Here is a 14,423-nt window from a genome sequence, read left to right as displayed (position 1 = left end):
GGATGATTTACCATAGGCGGAACTACCACCCACAGTAAATGATCCAAATTCCCAATGGAGACTGCAGGTTAACACTGACAACTGACACAGATGAACCACCAGACCAAGTGACAGTAACTGTATCTGAATACTCTTCCTATCCAATGAAGGAGCTCCGGTAACCTGCACGGAACGTATTACCTTTTCCTATCACCATTTCATATCTGTATCGCACTACTGCACTTTACTTATCTGCACATATCAGTGTCTGTACAGTGTGCACATAATCTATTGTGTTTCCTGCACTGCATCAATAACCCTATCATATTTCAATTGACCCTTTGTGAAGCACCATCCTTCGTGGCACTGCTCGCTGCCTGTTATTTTCCTATTGGACACTGCTTTAGTTTGAAACACTCGCCATTTTCTTTAATAAATATATATACAAATATACATTTATTGAACGTAGCTGGCAATTACAACTTCTGTCATTTCCCAAGTGCAAGGTTCTGAGAGATGTTGCAAAGCATCACTCACAAATAGTTTCACACAACTTCACATAATCAGAAAAGCTTATGATAATTGTGTTTTCTTATCACATACACAGTACTTTGTGTTGTTACAGTGTTAATCGTATAGCTGAATCTAGTTACCTCACTTAACTACATCTGGAGCCAGTGGGAATCAGTCATGGCAGGAGAGGGGCAAGGGAAAGCAACCGGTTTAGATGACTTTCAACATGTTATTCCCCCAGCCCCTTAGATATCTGGTTCTGAGTTACCTTTGAAAAGATATAATGATTTCTTTGAAGGGACTTCATAGGCAGCATCAATGCCTGACTTGACTTGTGGCAGAAAATCTTTTATAACGCCTTCCTGAATACTTCCCAGCACCAGAGGCCTAATCCACATATTTCTGAAAAACAAGGAAAGTATCAAAACAAATTTACTAGACTTATCAAATTATTCTTTTTTAAATCGTGTTCTCCCCCTACTGATAAGATTTCTTGGCAAATTCAACACTAGCCTCAGAAATCTGCATTTAGCCTCAAAGGCCAAATCTGCCCGTCATCCATCCAGTTTCATTAATTTGAGTGTAATTACATTGGTAATATTACCTCATGGTATTGCAACGCTTAGAAGGAGGAGGATTCTGGCACTTTTAAAAGCCTGATATTATATATAAGTAGCAGAAAGGTTTGTTTCGGGAATACAGGAAGTTCCCATAAAAACAACAGCAATTAACATAATTACACATCAACACATTCAAAACAAAAAGAAAATCCACCATCATTAAAATCCTGAAACATTTTTAAAATACAAAAACCTACATTTCAAACAATTTTGTCAAAGTTAACGCATTCTTTCGAAATTATAATAGACCCCAGTCCATCCATAACAAGTAACACAGATCAGGTTCAACCCGAAGGAATCCCTGGCGAGCAAGAGTGGTTTAAGCGGGCAATATCTGATAGACGAGAAAGATGGTCAAAACAATAAAAAATAAGCCAAGACTTCCTTAGGCGCATCACAAAAATGCAGCCATACAAATACTCCGGGATATGAAGCTAATGTGATACCACATGATGAGAGGCTGTCTGTTGAACCTGCACTGTTCTTCAGTGTGGTTTTAACATGTGGTGCCACACAGTGAAATGGTGACCTCGTGACCTTGTAAACTAACACTACCTGGATGTTTTTCCCCACTCCTTGGCCCCCAGTGCAATAGAAAAGCCGGAAGGATGTTCGTAAATGTTATATCAGCGTGTGTGGTGGAGAAAAAAAAATATCTGGCGAGGACATGAATAAGACTTTCACATGTTCTTTGGTACTGCTTGATTTAATAATATTGACGAGATGCTAAGTTCTTTTTGATGGTTGTTTCTAAAGGGGAGATAATCAATAGTTGTGTTGCTGATCTGCCTTCCTAGATAGGAACATGTCTTCTTGTAGAGGTATTAGTTGATCTTTTTATCTTTTCACTAACTACCAACCGCTAATTAAAAATTTCCTGGAGCATGATATGATATGATTGTTTATTTATATAGCGCCTATACACAATGTGTTTCAAAGCGCTTCAAGGCAAGGGAGGGAACAAGAGACAATACAATGACATTCTTACAGGCCATGAACAGTAAGGATGTGAAATTAACTATCGTACTTGGCCTGACGACATTTCAGAGCAAGAGCTAAGACATAGATAAGGAAGGGAGGGGGAGAGTGGGAAGGAAATGGAAACAGACAGGCGATTACCGTACACGGCCTGACAACATTTCTGGTAGAGCCGGAGAAAAACAAGAGGTGAGGGAGAGGGGTGCAGAAGCAAGAGGGGAGAGCGAATACAATTGCAGAAGTCAGTAGTAACACATGATGTTGCAAGCCCGGATACAAGATGAAGATGGGAACATCATGATTCAGGGCCAACATTTGTACAAGATGCAAAGGAAGTCCAGCATGAGAGTTGAGAAAGGGTGACGCAATGTGAATGAATGAAGTCCATAAAAGTCAAATCCAGCATTGGCCACAAGACGGTGATGGTGAAACCAGAATTTATCAGGACAGACTCCTGCAGAAGTAGGCTTGAAGGGTTGAGGGGGGAGCAGGATAGAAAAATCAAGCAAAACAGGCAACACCTGTGTGCGAGAATGGGGGGGCACAAGGGAACATCATGGGGGGATCAGAGGGGGTGGGGACTGCCTGTGGGACAGAGGGAGTAACACATGTTGGTGCGTGCTTACCTGCTGTCTGAGCAGGGGGTCGGGCCCTGGATCCTCCTGGTTCAAACAGGTCCAAACAGGAATTTCCCTTTTCTTCGTCTGTCCTTCCCATAGGACCCCCAGGCGAGAGACGCCTTGATCTAATAGTTAAGTGCAGGAAGGAAGAGGCAGGGCTAAGAAGGCGGGTGGTGCTTAGGCCAGGTGACCTAGATCCACTTGCACCTGCCCACCATCTGCAAAGGAAAAGAGGCTAGAGGGCTCCTTAAGTAGGGAAAAAGAGCAGCAAGCAGGAAGGCACCAGGTGGGTGGGCCTTGCTAAGTGGTTAAAAAGAGCGGCAAGCAGGAGGCCACCAGGTGGGCGGGGCTTGCTAAGGGGTGAAAAAGAGCGGCAGGCAGGAAGACACCAGGTGGGCGGGGCTTGCTAAGTTGTTAAACGGGACATCATATTGTGCCTCCTTTATTGTATATATTGGCCTAAGCCCAGTCGCTCTACGAAGAGATCCGCGTTGCAAAGTTCGGATCTTAGATCGATTTAGCCACCATTTTAGGTCCATCCGCCATTTTGATATCCATTCCAAAGTAATTCTTTGTTCTAAAATGGTGGACAGTGTTTCCCGCTTGTAACTGAGCCGTCCTGACCTTTGTACACAAGTTAATGCCTAAACTGTCCGTTGGCCGAATGTTTGGGTCGAGTAAAGAGACCTTGTCCAATGTCTGATTTATAGACAGAGGATTACCAGAGTCAGTAAGTCCGATCCGCGGACATACATCAAATACAATGCTGTCTAAATACTGAACGTGGACACTTGCTGAACTACATTGTATAGGACATGTACTAAGGCTTAATATTAAATCCGAAGATACACTGTTGCCATTGTGACTTGTTGATGTACAAACTGAAAATAATCCACATGCATATAGTTGAACAAACTAGAAGTGAACTCGGCACGAACCCTAGACCGAGTATTATTAACCTGTAGAGGGTTTGGACATTACGATCAGAACTGTATAAAAAGTGTAAATGTTTAGACGTCCAGTACCTCTCACTTCTCACACCGAAAGGGCTGGTATTCGCTGTGATGTACTGAGGGCCAGATAGTGATCTGATACTTTGTTTCTTTGTAAACTGTACAGTTATAGAATAAAGATCTGTGTATCTTTATAAGCCCATGTTTGGTGTATTTCCTTTTGGGGTACTTAGCCTCGATATTTCCTTTTGCTTTTACAGATGGCACCCGAATAGGGACCCTCAAGATTGATGCCAGCTCGTTGAATTTTGACGCGGCTACCGGACTGGGATCGGACCCAGTGTAAAAGGGGGCCCCTTTCTTCGATGAGAAGCGACATCTCAGCAGCGCTGCACGACCCAATCCCTGGACGGTGAGCACACGGTCCGAGTCGGCATCTTGACAAGGGTCCATTTATCGAGGCGGGCAGATTTGCCGAAATCACCAACCACGTGGGACTTTAGTTTGAACTTTGTAATCCGATCGGACCTCGTTAGGATTTGATCAGGTGAGTCGTGACCCGATTCTTAAGTATCCTGATAATTAGTTTTGACGCACTACACTTGCAAGTGCAATTATTGACCAGGTAACACCAGTATTCTGATATGCCTGGGAAATTGTCTGCCTGCTTCAGGGCGTTATTCCGCAGTGACAGACGATCTTTGGAATTTGGCCAACCGGCACCAATAGAGGGGTCGCCGGCGTGTACTATGTACTGTAAGCACGGCATTGGTAGTATAGTATTTAATGATATTTGGCACAGACAAACTAGACATGCTTCCAAACTTCAGTGGCCAATCAATGGTAGTTTTGAAATTCCTCGTATTGAATATTTAGAATCCATATTATTGAAGAAAAAGGCTAGACCTGCAGCATTCGATGTATTACAGAATTGGAAGAAAGAAGCTATGCAGCAGCTTAAGAGTAGAGAAAAGCATGCGTGCCGTCATTTGACAAACACCAAAAAAGCATTGTTATATGACCAGAATAAACAGTCTGAGTCAGTTAGGAATATGGATAGGGCTTTTTCACTTGGTATCCAGAAAATGTATCCTTCTAAAGACTTTCATATATCCAATGAGCTTATTGACAAAATTTTAAATGAACAAAGGCCTGGGTGCTACTGCGCCACCTCTGCATGTTCCTCTTCCTGGCTGTTTTGCATCTTCCTGCTGTTATTCCTCCTCCCCTAGCTCCTCTGGATCTTCCTGCTCCTCCTATTGCTCCTCTTAATGTTCCTCTTCCTCCGGCTGTTGTTCCTCCTCTTGTCGTCGCTCCTACACCTGCTCCTCCACCTTTGTCTACTGTTATGGGTCCGGTGGGTTTGCCTGCCACGCCAGTGATAGTACCTCTGTTTCCGAATATACAAAATTTGCCTACTCTCCCTCTTCTAAGTGGTTCTACACCGCTTGTAGTAGATCGGGGATCGGGAATCGAGGGTTGTAACTCGTAATACAGTGTCTACAGAGAGAAAGCATGAATTGACTGCATGGGCTAAGCATTGCATGGAGAGGGGTGAACAATCTGATGTTCTTGCCACACTCTGTAATTTGGACAATTTTCCTGAGAAAAACGGTTTTATTGAAGGATTAGGAATTCATTTATGTGTAATGTGGAACAGGGTAAATTATATAGATCCCCCTCCTGACCATGCCCTTATGCCAACTATGCTAACCTGTCCCCTTGGAACCCCGGAGACCCCAACCTCCACTGCTAGTACCTAGCCACTTCACTGGGCCCCAGTGGGAACACTAACTCTGGTTGACTACTACTCCTACTTCTTAGCTCCCTCATGATTCCCGCCACCTGGCATTCAACTGCACAACTTTACTCAGACTGTAGCGTTATTGAACTGACCCATGACCTATTTCCTTTGCTTCCTACACCTGCATTAATTGTATAAGCACTTGCTGACTATAATGTTTTAGAACCGTCCCTATTGCCTATTTTTGTGTGTTCACTGTAACTAAGTTCTCAAGTATCCTTGTAATGTTTGCGCCCGGCTACCTGTGGGTTTGGTTTCGTGCTATATCAAATAAACAAACAAACAGACAAAGGGTTAAGGGATCTGAATACTTTTGAATTTTCTAGAGATACTGTGGTGAAAGTACAAGAGCATGTCGAGAGGGTTTTTGTGTAAAGAATGGAGTTGGAAAGGTTAAGGAATGAAGATGTAGATGGTGATAGTTTGGGTGCTATATTTTTACAGAAACGGTTCTTTCCTTGTCGCAAATTGATAAATGAGGAAACACGAATTTGTACAAAAGTTGCGATTAGGTGGATCTCAGAAATGTCGATAACTCCCATTGAAGTATATGACACGTATAGTCAGTATACGCCAGAAATGCAGAGGCAAGTGATACAGGTAATGGTAGAGTACCTGCAGGATGAATGTGTAAAAAGAAAGATTTGTTGTCCCGCAGAGTTATTGAGTATTGATAAGAGGGCTTTTTCGTTTGACACTTCTTCAGCTGCTTTAGCGCTCGATCTAGCTGTGGTGCTCAGTAAGCGTTCAGAGTTGCCTACTTCTCAATTGCCTATGAGAGAGGTTCCTCCAACATTTGTCCCAAAATTAGAAATTCCCAGTAATGTTGCGACGGGTGCACCTGCTCTGTACATTATGTGTCACAGTTTGTTCACGTCCCGTTCTCGAGACAGGAAGTGAACACCATTAAACAATCTATTCCCGATATTAGGAAGAATCCAACAGGGTTCTACAAAGAAATAGAGTCTGTCTTGCAATTATCAGTATTCACCTTAATATTGATATTAATTTGTTATTTCCCGTACTCCTGCCTATTGATTTATGGAAGCAGATTAGGACTGTAGATGATGTACCAGGGTTAGGAGATACATGGGATAATATGGCTAGACTCGATAGAAAAAGGCCAGCTGGTGAGAGACCACCACAGGTAAGACTAACTTTGCCTGATAGAACAGTTACAAAATTGAAAGCTATAATTCCTGAAAGAAGGATTATTTGGGACAAGCTTACGGCCTGTGTCCAAGGAAAGTCTGAGGCTGCTACCGAGTTCTTTAATCGGTTCGAACAAGTATTTTCAGATTACAGTGGGCAAGACTTAAGCACAGAGTCTGGTAACGACTATTTGTGGACAAATTTGTGCGTGGATTGCTGCCTGACATTCAGTCACAAATGATGTCCTCAGAGAGCGCTTAGCAAGCAAAGTCTCAGTCAGAAGTACTGCATATGGCTAAGTACTATGAGAATCGAGTCAATAACGAAAAGGAAAGAGTTGAAACGAGAAAAGGTGACTTAAAGATAAAAGTATTATTGCAGCAAATTGTTAGAGGCCCTACAGGGGGTAATTCGCAATTTAGGGGTCAGTATGTTCTATAGGGAAATGCGCCATTGGGTCCTGTAAACATAAACCAGTGTGCTTATTGTAGACAGGAGGGTCATTGGCGTGCACAATGCCTGATCCTCCATCAGAGGTCGAATAGCGCATTTGGGAATATGGGTAGACGATCCAGGGGCCGCCCAGGGGCAGGGGGTCCTGGTAGAAATCAGTTTTCACAAGATTCACAGCAACTTTTTTCACCCCGGGAGGATAGCTCAGCGGCAGCGTGCTTGGCAGCGTGCTTGGAAGCAAGACGACACGAAGCAACAACAGGTTCGATCCCCGGGTCCGCGCTTAAACCTCTTGGTGTTTAAGCGCGTTATAAATACGTAACTAAGACAAAAAAAAAAAAAAAAACACAATTACGCAACTAAGAAAAACAAACTATTCCTGTAACAGCGCCTCGATGCCTGCGGGCTGTGTGAGCGCTTTATAAATGTAAAACAAAAATAAAAAATAAATAAATAAACAGGACAATCAGGCACCAAGTGTGGATAATAGAAACATTTTTGATCATCCTTCTGCCGCTTACCTCTCTGAAGAACTTCCTTTCGACGAGATTCTGTTTTGCTAGGATTGCCTGAAGCAGGGTTTGGAACCAACGCCTATTCCCGTTAATCAGAAAGGTCCCTACGTTGAGATGATAGTGGAAAATAGGAAGCATCTATTCTTGATAGATACAGGGGCACAGAAGTGTTCCATTGACCATTCACGGGTTCCAAACATTCCACTATCAGGGCAAACCAATGTTTCTGTAGGGCTTTCTGGCACACCAGTTGTCTGTCTGGTTTCTGAGCCGGTACCTATTTCTTTGGGTCTATTTAAGAAGTACATCTGCTTGAAAATGTGTTACCCACTGAAAATGTACCCAGTGTTTCTACTCCTTTCGTGCATCTGCAAACTTTATCTCTTAGAGACTCTCAGCACAGACAGAGTTACCACAATAACACTCTATTACTCATTATGAATGCTACACATGCCATTTTTAACAAGCCCAATTGTTGGGTCTGTTTGCATTTACCACAACACGGGGATAAGAGGCTGGGTTGGTATATTCATCCTTTACCTTTGACAACTGCTTTATATGCTTCTCTCAGAGCACTATTCTTTGACCGATGGAACGATAGCGTCTCAGGGAACTTTGATGGAACTAACTTGCATGATTTTGAGAAATGTGTTCTAACGCCCCTGGGATGCTCACTCTTTGCAAATAGGAGCAAGACTAATGTTTCTTCTATTAGGCCTTCTGACAGACTGTCCCGTCCTTTTCAATCCTTGATCTCTTTCAAGATGGCTCCGATAGGCAATAGGGATGCCACGCCTCCTTCTTACACTGTCAACCACAGCCCCGATTCAGTTTCTTTCTGCATACAGAGGAATGGTACTCAGTGAATGGATGGTTTTAAGGGTTGCGCCAACGTTGCAAATTTAACTAGTGAGGACAAACCTTTGTATGTAGGCGAACCTGTCTTCTTTGTTTGCGGTAATGTAGCATTTCCATGGTTACCCAGGGATTGGCAGGGAACCTGTTATTTAGGAATTCTGTTACCCGGGGTATTCATTGCTAGAACTGTAGAAATTTCAAAGGCTCGTCCATGGCGGGACGAGAATGGCGATACCTCAGCACAAGTTCTGGGCGATGTAGCTAAATCCTTTGTGCCAATCTGGGGAAAAATATTGAACTCAGAAGATATCAGGAGATTAGCAAGACTACTGGAGAGGACCATCAACAGGACCACTGACATACTCTATAATATGACGTTACAACAGAAAGCAATAAGGTTAGTGGCACTTCAGAACCGGATGGCATTAGATGTCATTCTGGCTGAACGTGGTGGGGTATGTAAATTAGTGGGGTCCGCTTGCTGTGTTTTCCTGCCAGATTCCTCCCCAACTATCTTTAGAGCGATTCAAAATCTGCATGTTCTCAGTTCAGAAGGGCATGTTCCCGAGGGAAACTGGGATCTTAGTGCTTGGTGCTTGGTTCTGGGACCTCCTACGATCTTGGGGATGGAAGCTACTTTTGGTCTTGCTGGTTATTTTAGGTATTATGTTTTTTTTCTGCTGTTGTATACAATGTCTTCCTGGTATGTGTATGTGTTCGATGTTAGGAGGATGTTGGGTACATTGGGGCACAAGGTATACGCCCCAGAGAAAATATCCAATGAATTAGTGCTGAAGGAAATCTCAGTATCTGACCTCATGGCAATTGATATCTCCGATAGTGATTCAGGATGTATGGACATTGAGAAGTGGAGTTACTCGTAAAGTGACTAGAAGTAGTTTAGCGCTTAGCTTAGGCCAAAAGGAAGGTTTGTTAAACGGGACATCATATTGTGCCTCCTTTATTGTATATATTGGCCTAAGTCCAGTCGCTCTGCGAAGAAATACGCGTTGCAAAGTTCCGATCTTACATCGACTTAGCTGCCATTTTAAGTCCATCCGCCATTTTGATTTCCATTCCAAAGTAATTCTGTATTCTAAAATGGTGGACAGTGTTTCCCGCTTATAACTGAGCCGTCCTGACCTTTGTACACAAGTTAATGCCTAAACTGTCCGTTGGCCGAATATTTGGGTCGAGTAAAGCGACATTGTCCCATGTCTGACTTGCAGAGAGAGGATTACCTGCGCCAATAAGTCTGATCCGCGGACATACATCAAATGCAATGCTGTCTAAATACTGAATGTGGAGACTTGCTGAACTACATTGTATAGGACATGTACTAAGGCTTAATGTTAAATCCGAAGATACACTGTTGCCATTGTGACTTGTTGATGTACAAACTGAAAATAGTCCACATGCATATAGTTCCACAAACTAGAAGTGAACTCGGCACGAACCCTAGACCGAGTATTATTAACCTGTAGAGGGGTTGGACATTACGATCAGAACTGTATAAAAAGTGTAAATGTTTAGACGTCCAGTACTTCTCACTTCTCACACCGAAACGGCTGGTATTCGCTGTGATGTACTGAGGGCCAGATAGCTATCTGATACTTTGTTTCTGTCATGCGACGTCTCAGATACTGGCGTCTATGACCCCGTTGGATTCACAACCGCACTTCCTGATTTCCAGCACGCCTTCAACTACGTGCATGCAGCGGTCTAGTTCTTTTACGTCGCATGCACGTAGACCTATTTAGGCACGTCTCCTCCTGACATCTGCGCGTTGCAACCTTTCGGTCAGCTGTGTTTTCTTTTGCTGCTGTTGTTGCGCTACGCTTTGGTGTCCCGGACTCTTCCGGTTTCTTTTCTTTGTTTACTTACTCTTCTTCACTTCTCTCTGCCTGTCCTCCTTTCTGTTCATGCCACTTTCCAGTGCGTGGGCCACGATACGGGTTACTTTCCTAGCGGCCTCGCCACCTCCTATTTTCCCTTCAGTTAGTTTCCCTTCACTTTCTGTTCTGCTGCCTGACGCTTTGGGCTTTCAGTGTTATCCAAACTCTATTCCAATTATTAAAGATTCCAGTTTCTACATTTGGACGAATACTTCCTTCCACTTGAATCCTGCACCTTCGAGTCCAGCTGCCCTCAATTCAGAAGGGTTTTTTGCCACGTTTGGCTTTTTCCCCTTATTTGTCCCTCCCGGGAGGGGGGTCCTCAGGGAAGTGCTCCCTAGTAGCCTTCACTGTGGCTTCCTCTCGTGCGAGACCCAAACTTCAAAGCAAAAAGGAGAAGGACTACAGATCCCACCGATCCTTGAGCCCTGTGGAAGAGGACACGGTTTACTCAGGTGAGGAGGTGGAGGAGGGAAAGTGGGACACTCAGCCTCAACAAGAAAAGGAAGTTGACAGTTTCTTTGTAAACTTTACAGTTATAGAATAAAGATCTCTGTATCTTTATAAGCCCGTGTTTGGTGTATTTCCTTTTGGGGTACTCAGCCACGATATTTCCTTTTGCTTTTACAAAGTGGTGAAAAAGAGCGGCAAGCAGGAAGGCACCAGGAGAGAAGGGCTTGCTAAGCGGTGAAAAGAACGGCAGGCAGGAAGGCACCAGGTGGGCGGGGCTTGCTAAGTGGTGAAAAAGAGCGGCAAGCAGGGAGGCACCAGGTGGGCGGGGCATGCTAAGTGGTGAAAAAGAGCAGCAAGCGGGAAGGCACCAGGTGGGCGGGGCTTGCTAAGTGGTGAAAAATAGCGGCAGGCAGGAAGTCACCAGGTGTACAGGGCTTGCTAAGTGGTGAATAAGAGCGGCAAGCAGGAAGGCACCAGGTGGGCGGGGCTTGCTAAGTGGTGAAAAAGAGTGGCAGGCAGGAAGGCACCAGGTTGGCAGGGCTTATGCCAGATGACCTAGATCCACTTGCACCTGCTCCTCATCTGCTCCAACCCCACAATTATGGGACATAAGACAAACAGTATGACCAAAACTCAAATTAACATGAATAAAATAATCGAAGGTGGTGCTCCTATTTTATGCAGTGGAAGTCACCACAATCAGATACGCAAATTATGATGATTTGTTTACACAATTGGAATTGACCTGCATTTGACAATCTTGCTAGGAGGTGGTACACACACATTCAATCTCCATAATGTCAAATAAATAGATGTTGTATGTATAAGCCCACCTCTGTCAGAATTCTCATTTCTATGACAACATTGCTGCTTATTGGCCAGTGTGTTCAAATACTCATACGTCACATAATCATTCAATACATTTAAAACATTTTGAGGCCGAGTCATGGAACAATGCGCATATATCCTGCAGAGCTTCTGCGCCGAAAACGACACTGCACGGCCCATCGCACATAAGAAAATCTGCGTGTCACGAGAATGCACGAAATTTACGTAACACAGCCACATGCAGACCCATACCAGCCATGGAAACAAACCTTTGCACCCTCCTCGTGTGTGAAAGAATGCACCCCATAAAAACTGCTTGCAAACCTCCGTACCAGGCAGCACCCCGGTGGCAGTCTGTGGGGTTCCTTATAAGTGTTCCAAGCGCCCCCTCAATATGCATATCACATATCTTAAAAGTCATAATTTCCCAGTACACATGCGTGCAGATCCCGTGAACTATTCCTGCATTCCGCGACACTGCATACGAGCACCTCCAAACATGTTTGTAACTCAGACTGTGTGTATGCACCGCTAAATCCAACACCCATTCTTACCTATACATGGAGATTTCCATGTGCAAGTGTCTGTATGCCTGCCTTTGGGTGGCAGATCATTGGAGTGCATTGCGTGGCCATTTCCTCAATGGGAGGTTGCATGGACAGATCCATGAATACGCTTGGTTGTGTGAATATGTGGGTGTGCACTGGACTGCCTGCCCTCGTAACGCTCACATTTTCCCTTGTTCTTCCTCATGTTGTGTGTTCTGCCACCTAGTCTGTTCCCTGCACAGGTCACACCCATGCTCTGCATGGCGTCTCATGCAAGGCACTCGGCCGCTCGCAAAGACATGCCATGCCTATGCGAAGTACCCGCATAGTACTAAAAAGTAATTCACAGCAACACTCTGCCAGTTTTACTTTATTTGCTTGACTTTATCTCATTGCAGCGAAATTCATTCTGTGCAATCTACGCACTGGGATTGGTTCACATACATGTCTGTTGAAATTTTTAGAGCTCTACTAACATCCCTGCCCACCAATGCTGGGATCGACAGAGGAAGTAGGACTTCAAAGGGAGGCTGATGCGCTTCAGCACGCATGTCAGGGAGTGCATTGTTGAGTGCAGTCTTACTTTCTAGCATTCACGCAGCCACTTATAGAATACAGGGTGAGCTGACCATTTTTATATGAATTTTATAAGTGTGCCACTCTGACTGCTTGACTTTGACAGGCCCCTTTCCCTCTATATCCACATATTTTGTGTGAACTTCATTACTGCACATCTTCTCTACCTGCATTACTATTGAATTGGGATTATCATCCATCTTGAAGAACGCTTTGAAGCAATGCTGGACAGCAAAGGAAGCAAACACGTAGTCCATCCTTGACACCAGAAAATAGAGGCCTTAGTGAAATTCCCCTCCAAAGAAGGATAAAACAGATACCACTCCTCTAGCTCAGACTAAAGTAATATATTTTTTTATGCCATCCCATCCACCTCTGCGGGCGATATTGAGACCATTGACTTGCAAAGACACTCCAGATCAGTGGATTCAACATTCATCTCCCACTATCAACAATAATAATTATCTACTGACTCTGTGCCTGACCCTACAACGCAATTCTTTAGGTGGCAATGGTAGACTAAATGGAACCTCCACCCAATTTAACAACATCATAGGCACACATTTACCTGCCCATCCAGGTTTGGAGCACCTAGTATCCAGCTCCGACACATCAGCCTGTAAGAGTGGAACAGACTCTTCCTCCTGTAAGAAGATTCAATTCAACACTACAGCTAAGTCAATGCCTAGTCTGGGATACTGAATGGAAACCCTTATTGATATATCTTTATGTCCAGTTCATGAGTTCTGGATGACTACCCCTATATAACACCCCTCTCTTAGAATCCCCCTGACCCCACTGAGCCAAGAAGTAGTTCTGTTTTGCAAGTTTAAAAGGTTTATTTGAGAAATAAGACAAAATATAGATACCACGCTTTTATAATAAATTAATAATCGATATCGCCCTTATAAATATAATGTTAATCAACAATGGGTAATCTGACACTAGCACACTTCTTTATAATCAATGAGGAGTTAGTATAGGATGTATCAAGTAGCAAAAATACTTTTATGATTTCAAGGGAAAAGCAATGAGGAATAAAATGCAGTACAGAAATACTTGAGATGATTTTAGCAAAAGATAATATAATCACTTTTTCTCTGGCAATTCACCTCCCTCCCCTATGCAATGTAAGACATGGAAGTAGATAGAAAGAGGAGCACACAGTTCTCAGGAATGCAATCAAATACAATACGAAATTCAGTTCCCCCCCCAGCAAGCTTAGAGAAAGCCGGTATGAGTTTTAAAACACAGGCCCAAGTGCTTTGAATGTGGTGGCAATGAAGTGAGAAATATGCTGAAAATGCTTTAATTCCCTTTAGGAGGTTCAGGGTGAGTGAGAGATCCTATCCCAAACGGTTCCAGAGATACGGACGATTAAATAAAGGTAGTTTTTCGGATTTAAAGTAAACTCAAAATGACAGGTGACAGCTTGCAGCTTCAGAATTGACAGGTGACAGTTGTGCAGCTTTACAAATGACAGATGACACGATTTCTAGGAGGCTGTTCTACTTAGGTTAAAATAGTTTGGATTAGATTATTTTAACTAAGAGATTGGTTCTGCACAGTTCTGCTAGGTACTCACAATATAAATTTGAAATAGGCCTCGCCACGGATCTGGTCAGGTTTTGGACTGGACTCCGGTTCTGGTCTCGGCACTTCACAGTGATCTGGGTCA

General features: G+C 43.7%; 1 protein-coding gene across 2 annotated transcripts in view; it reads right to left on the bottom strand.

The window, feature by feature from the left end:
* Positions 1-14,423, bottom strand: part of LOC138528550 (matrix metalloproteinase-20-like) — a 123,669-nt gene that overhangs the window by 36,173 nt on the left and 73,073 nt on the right. For both annotated transcript variants that reach the window (XM_069640312.1, XM_069640313.1), the window contains one exon: positions 761-894. In XM_069640312.1, coding sequence (XP_069496413.1) covers positions 761-894 — 134 coding nt within the window. The remainder of the gene's footprint in view (positions 1-760; positions 895-14,423) is intronic.

The sequence above is a fragment of the Ambystoma mexicanum genome, chromosome 7q (genome assembly GCF_040938575.1).
Source record: "Ambystoma mexicanum isolate Mex_15411 chromosome 7q, UKY_AmexF1_1, whole genome shotgun sequence".
NCBI lineage: Eukaryota > Metazoa > Chordata > Amphibia > Caudata > Ambystomatidae > Ambystoma > Ambystoma mexicanum.
The sequence above is the reverse complement of the archived record's forward strand: the minus strand, read 5'-3'. Positions and strand labels throughout refer to the sequence as shown.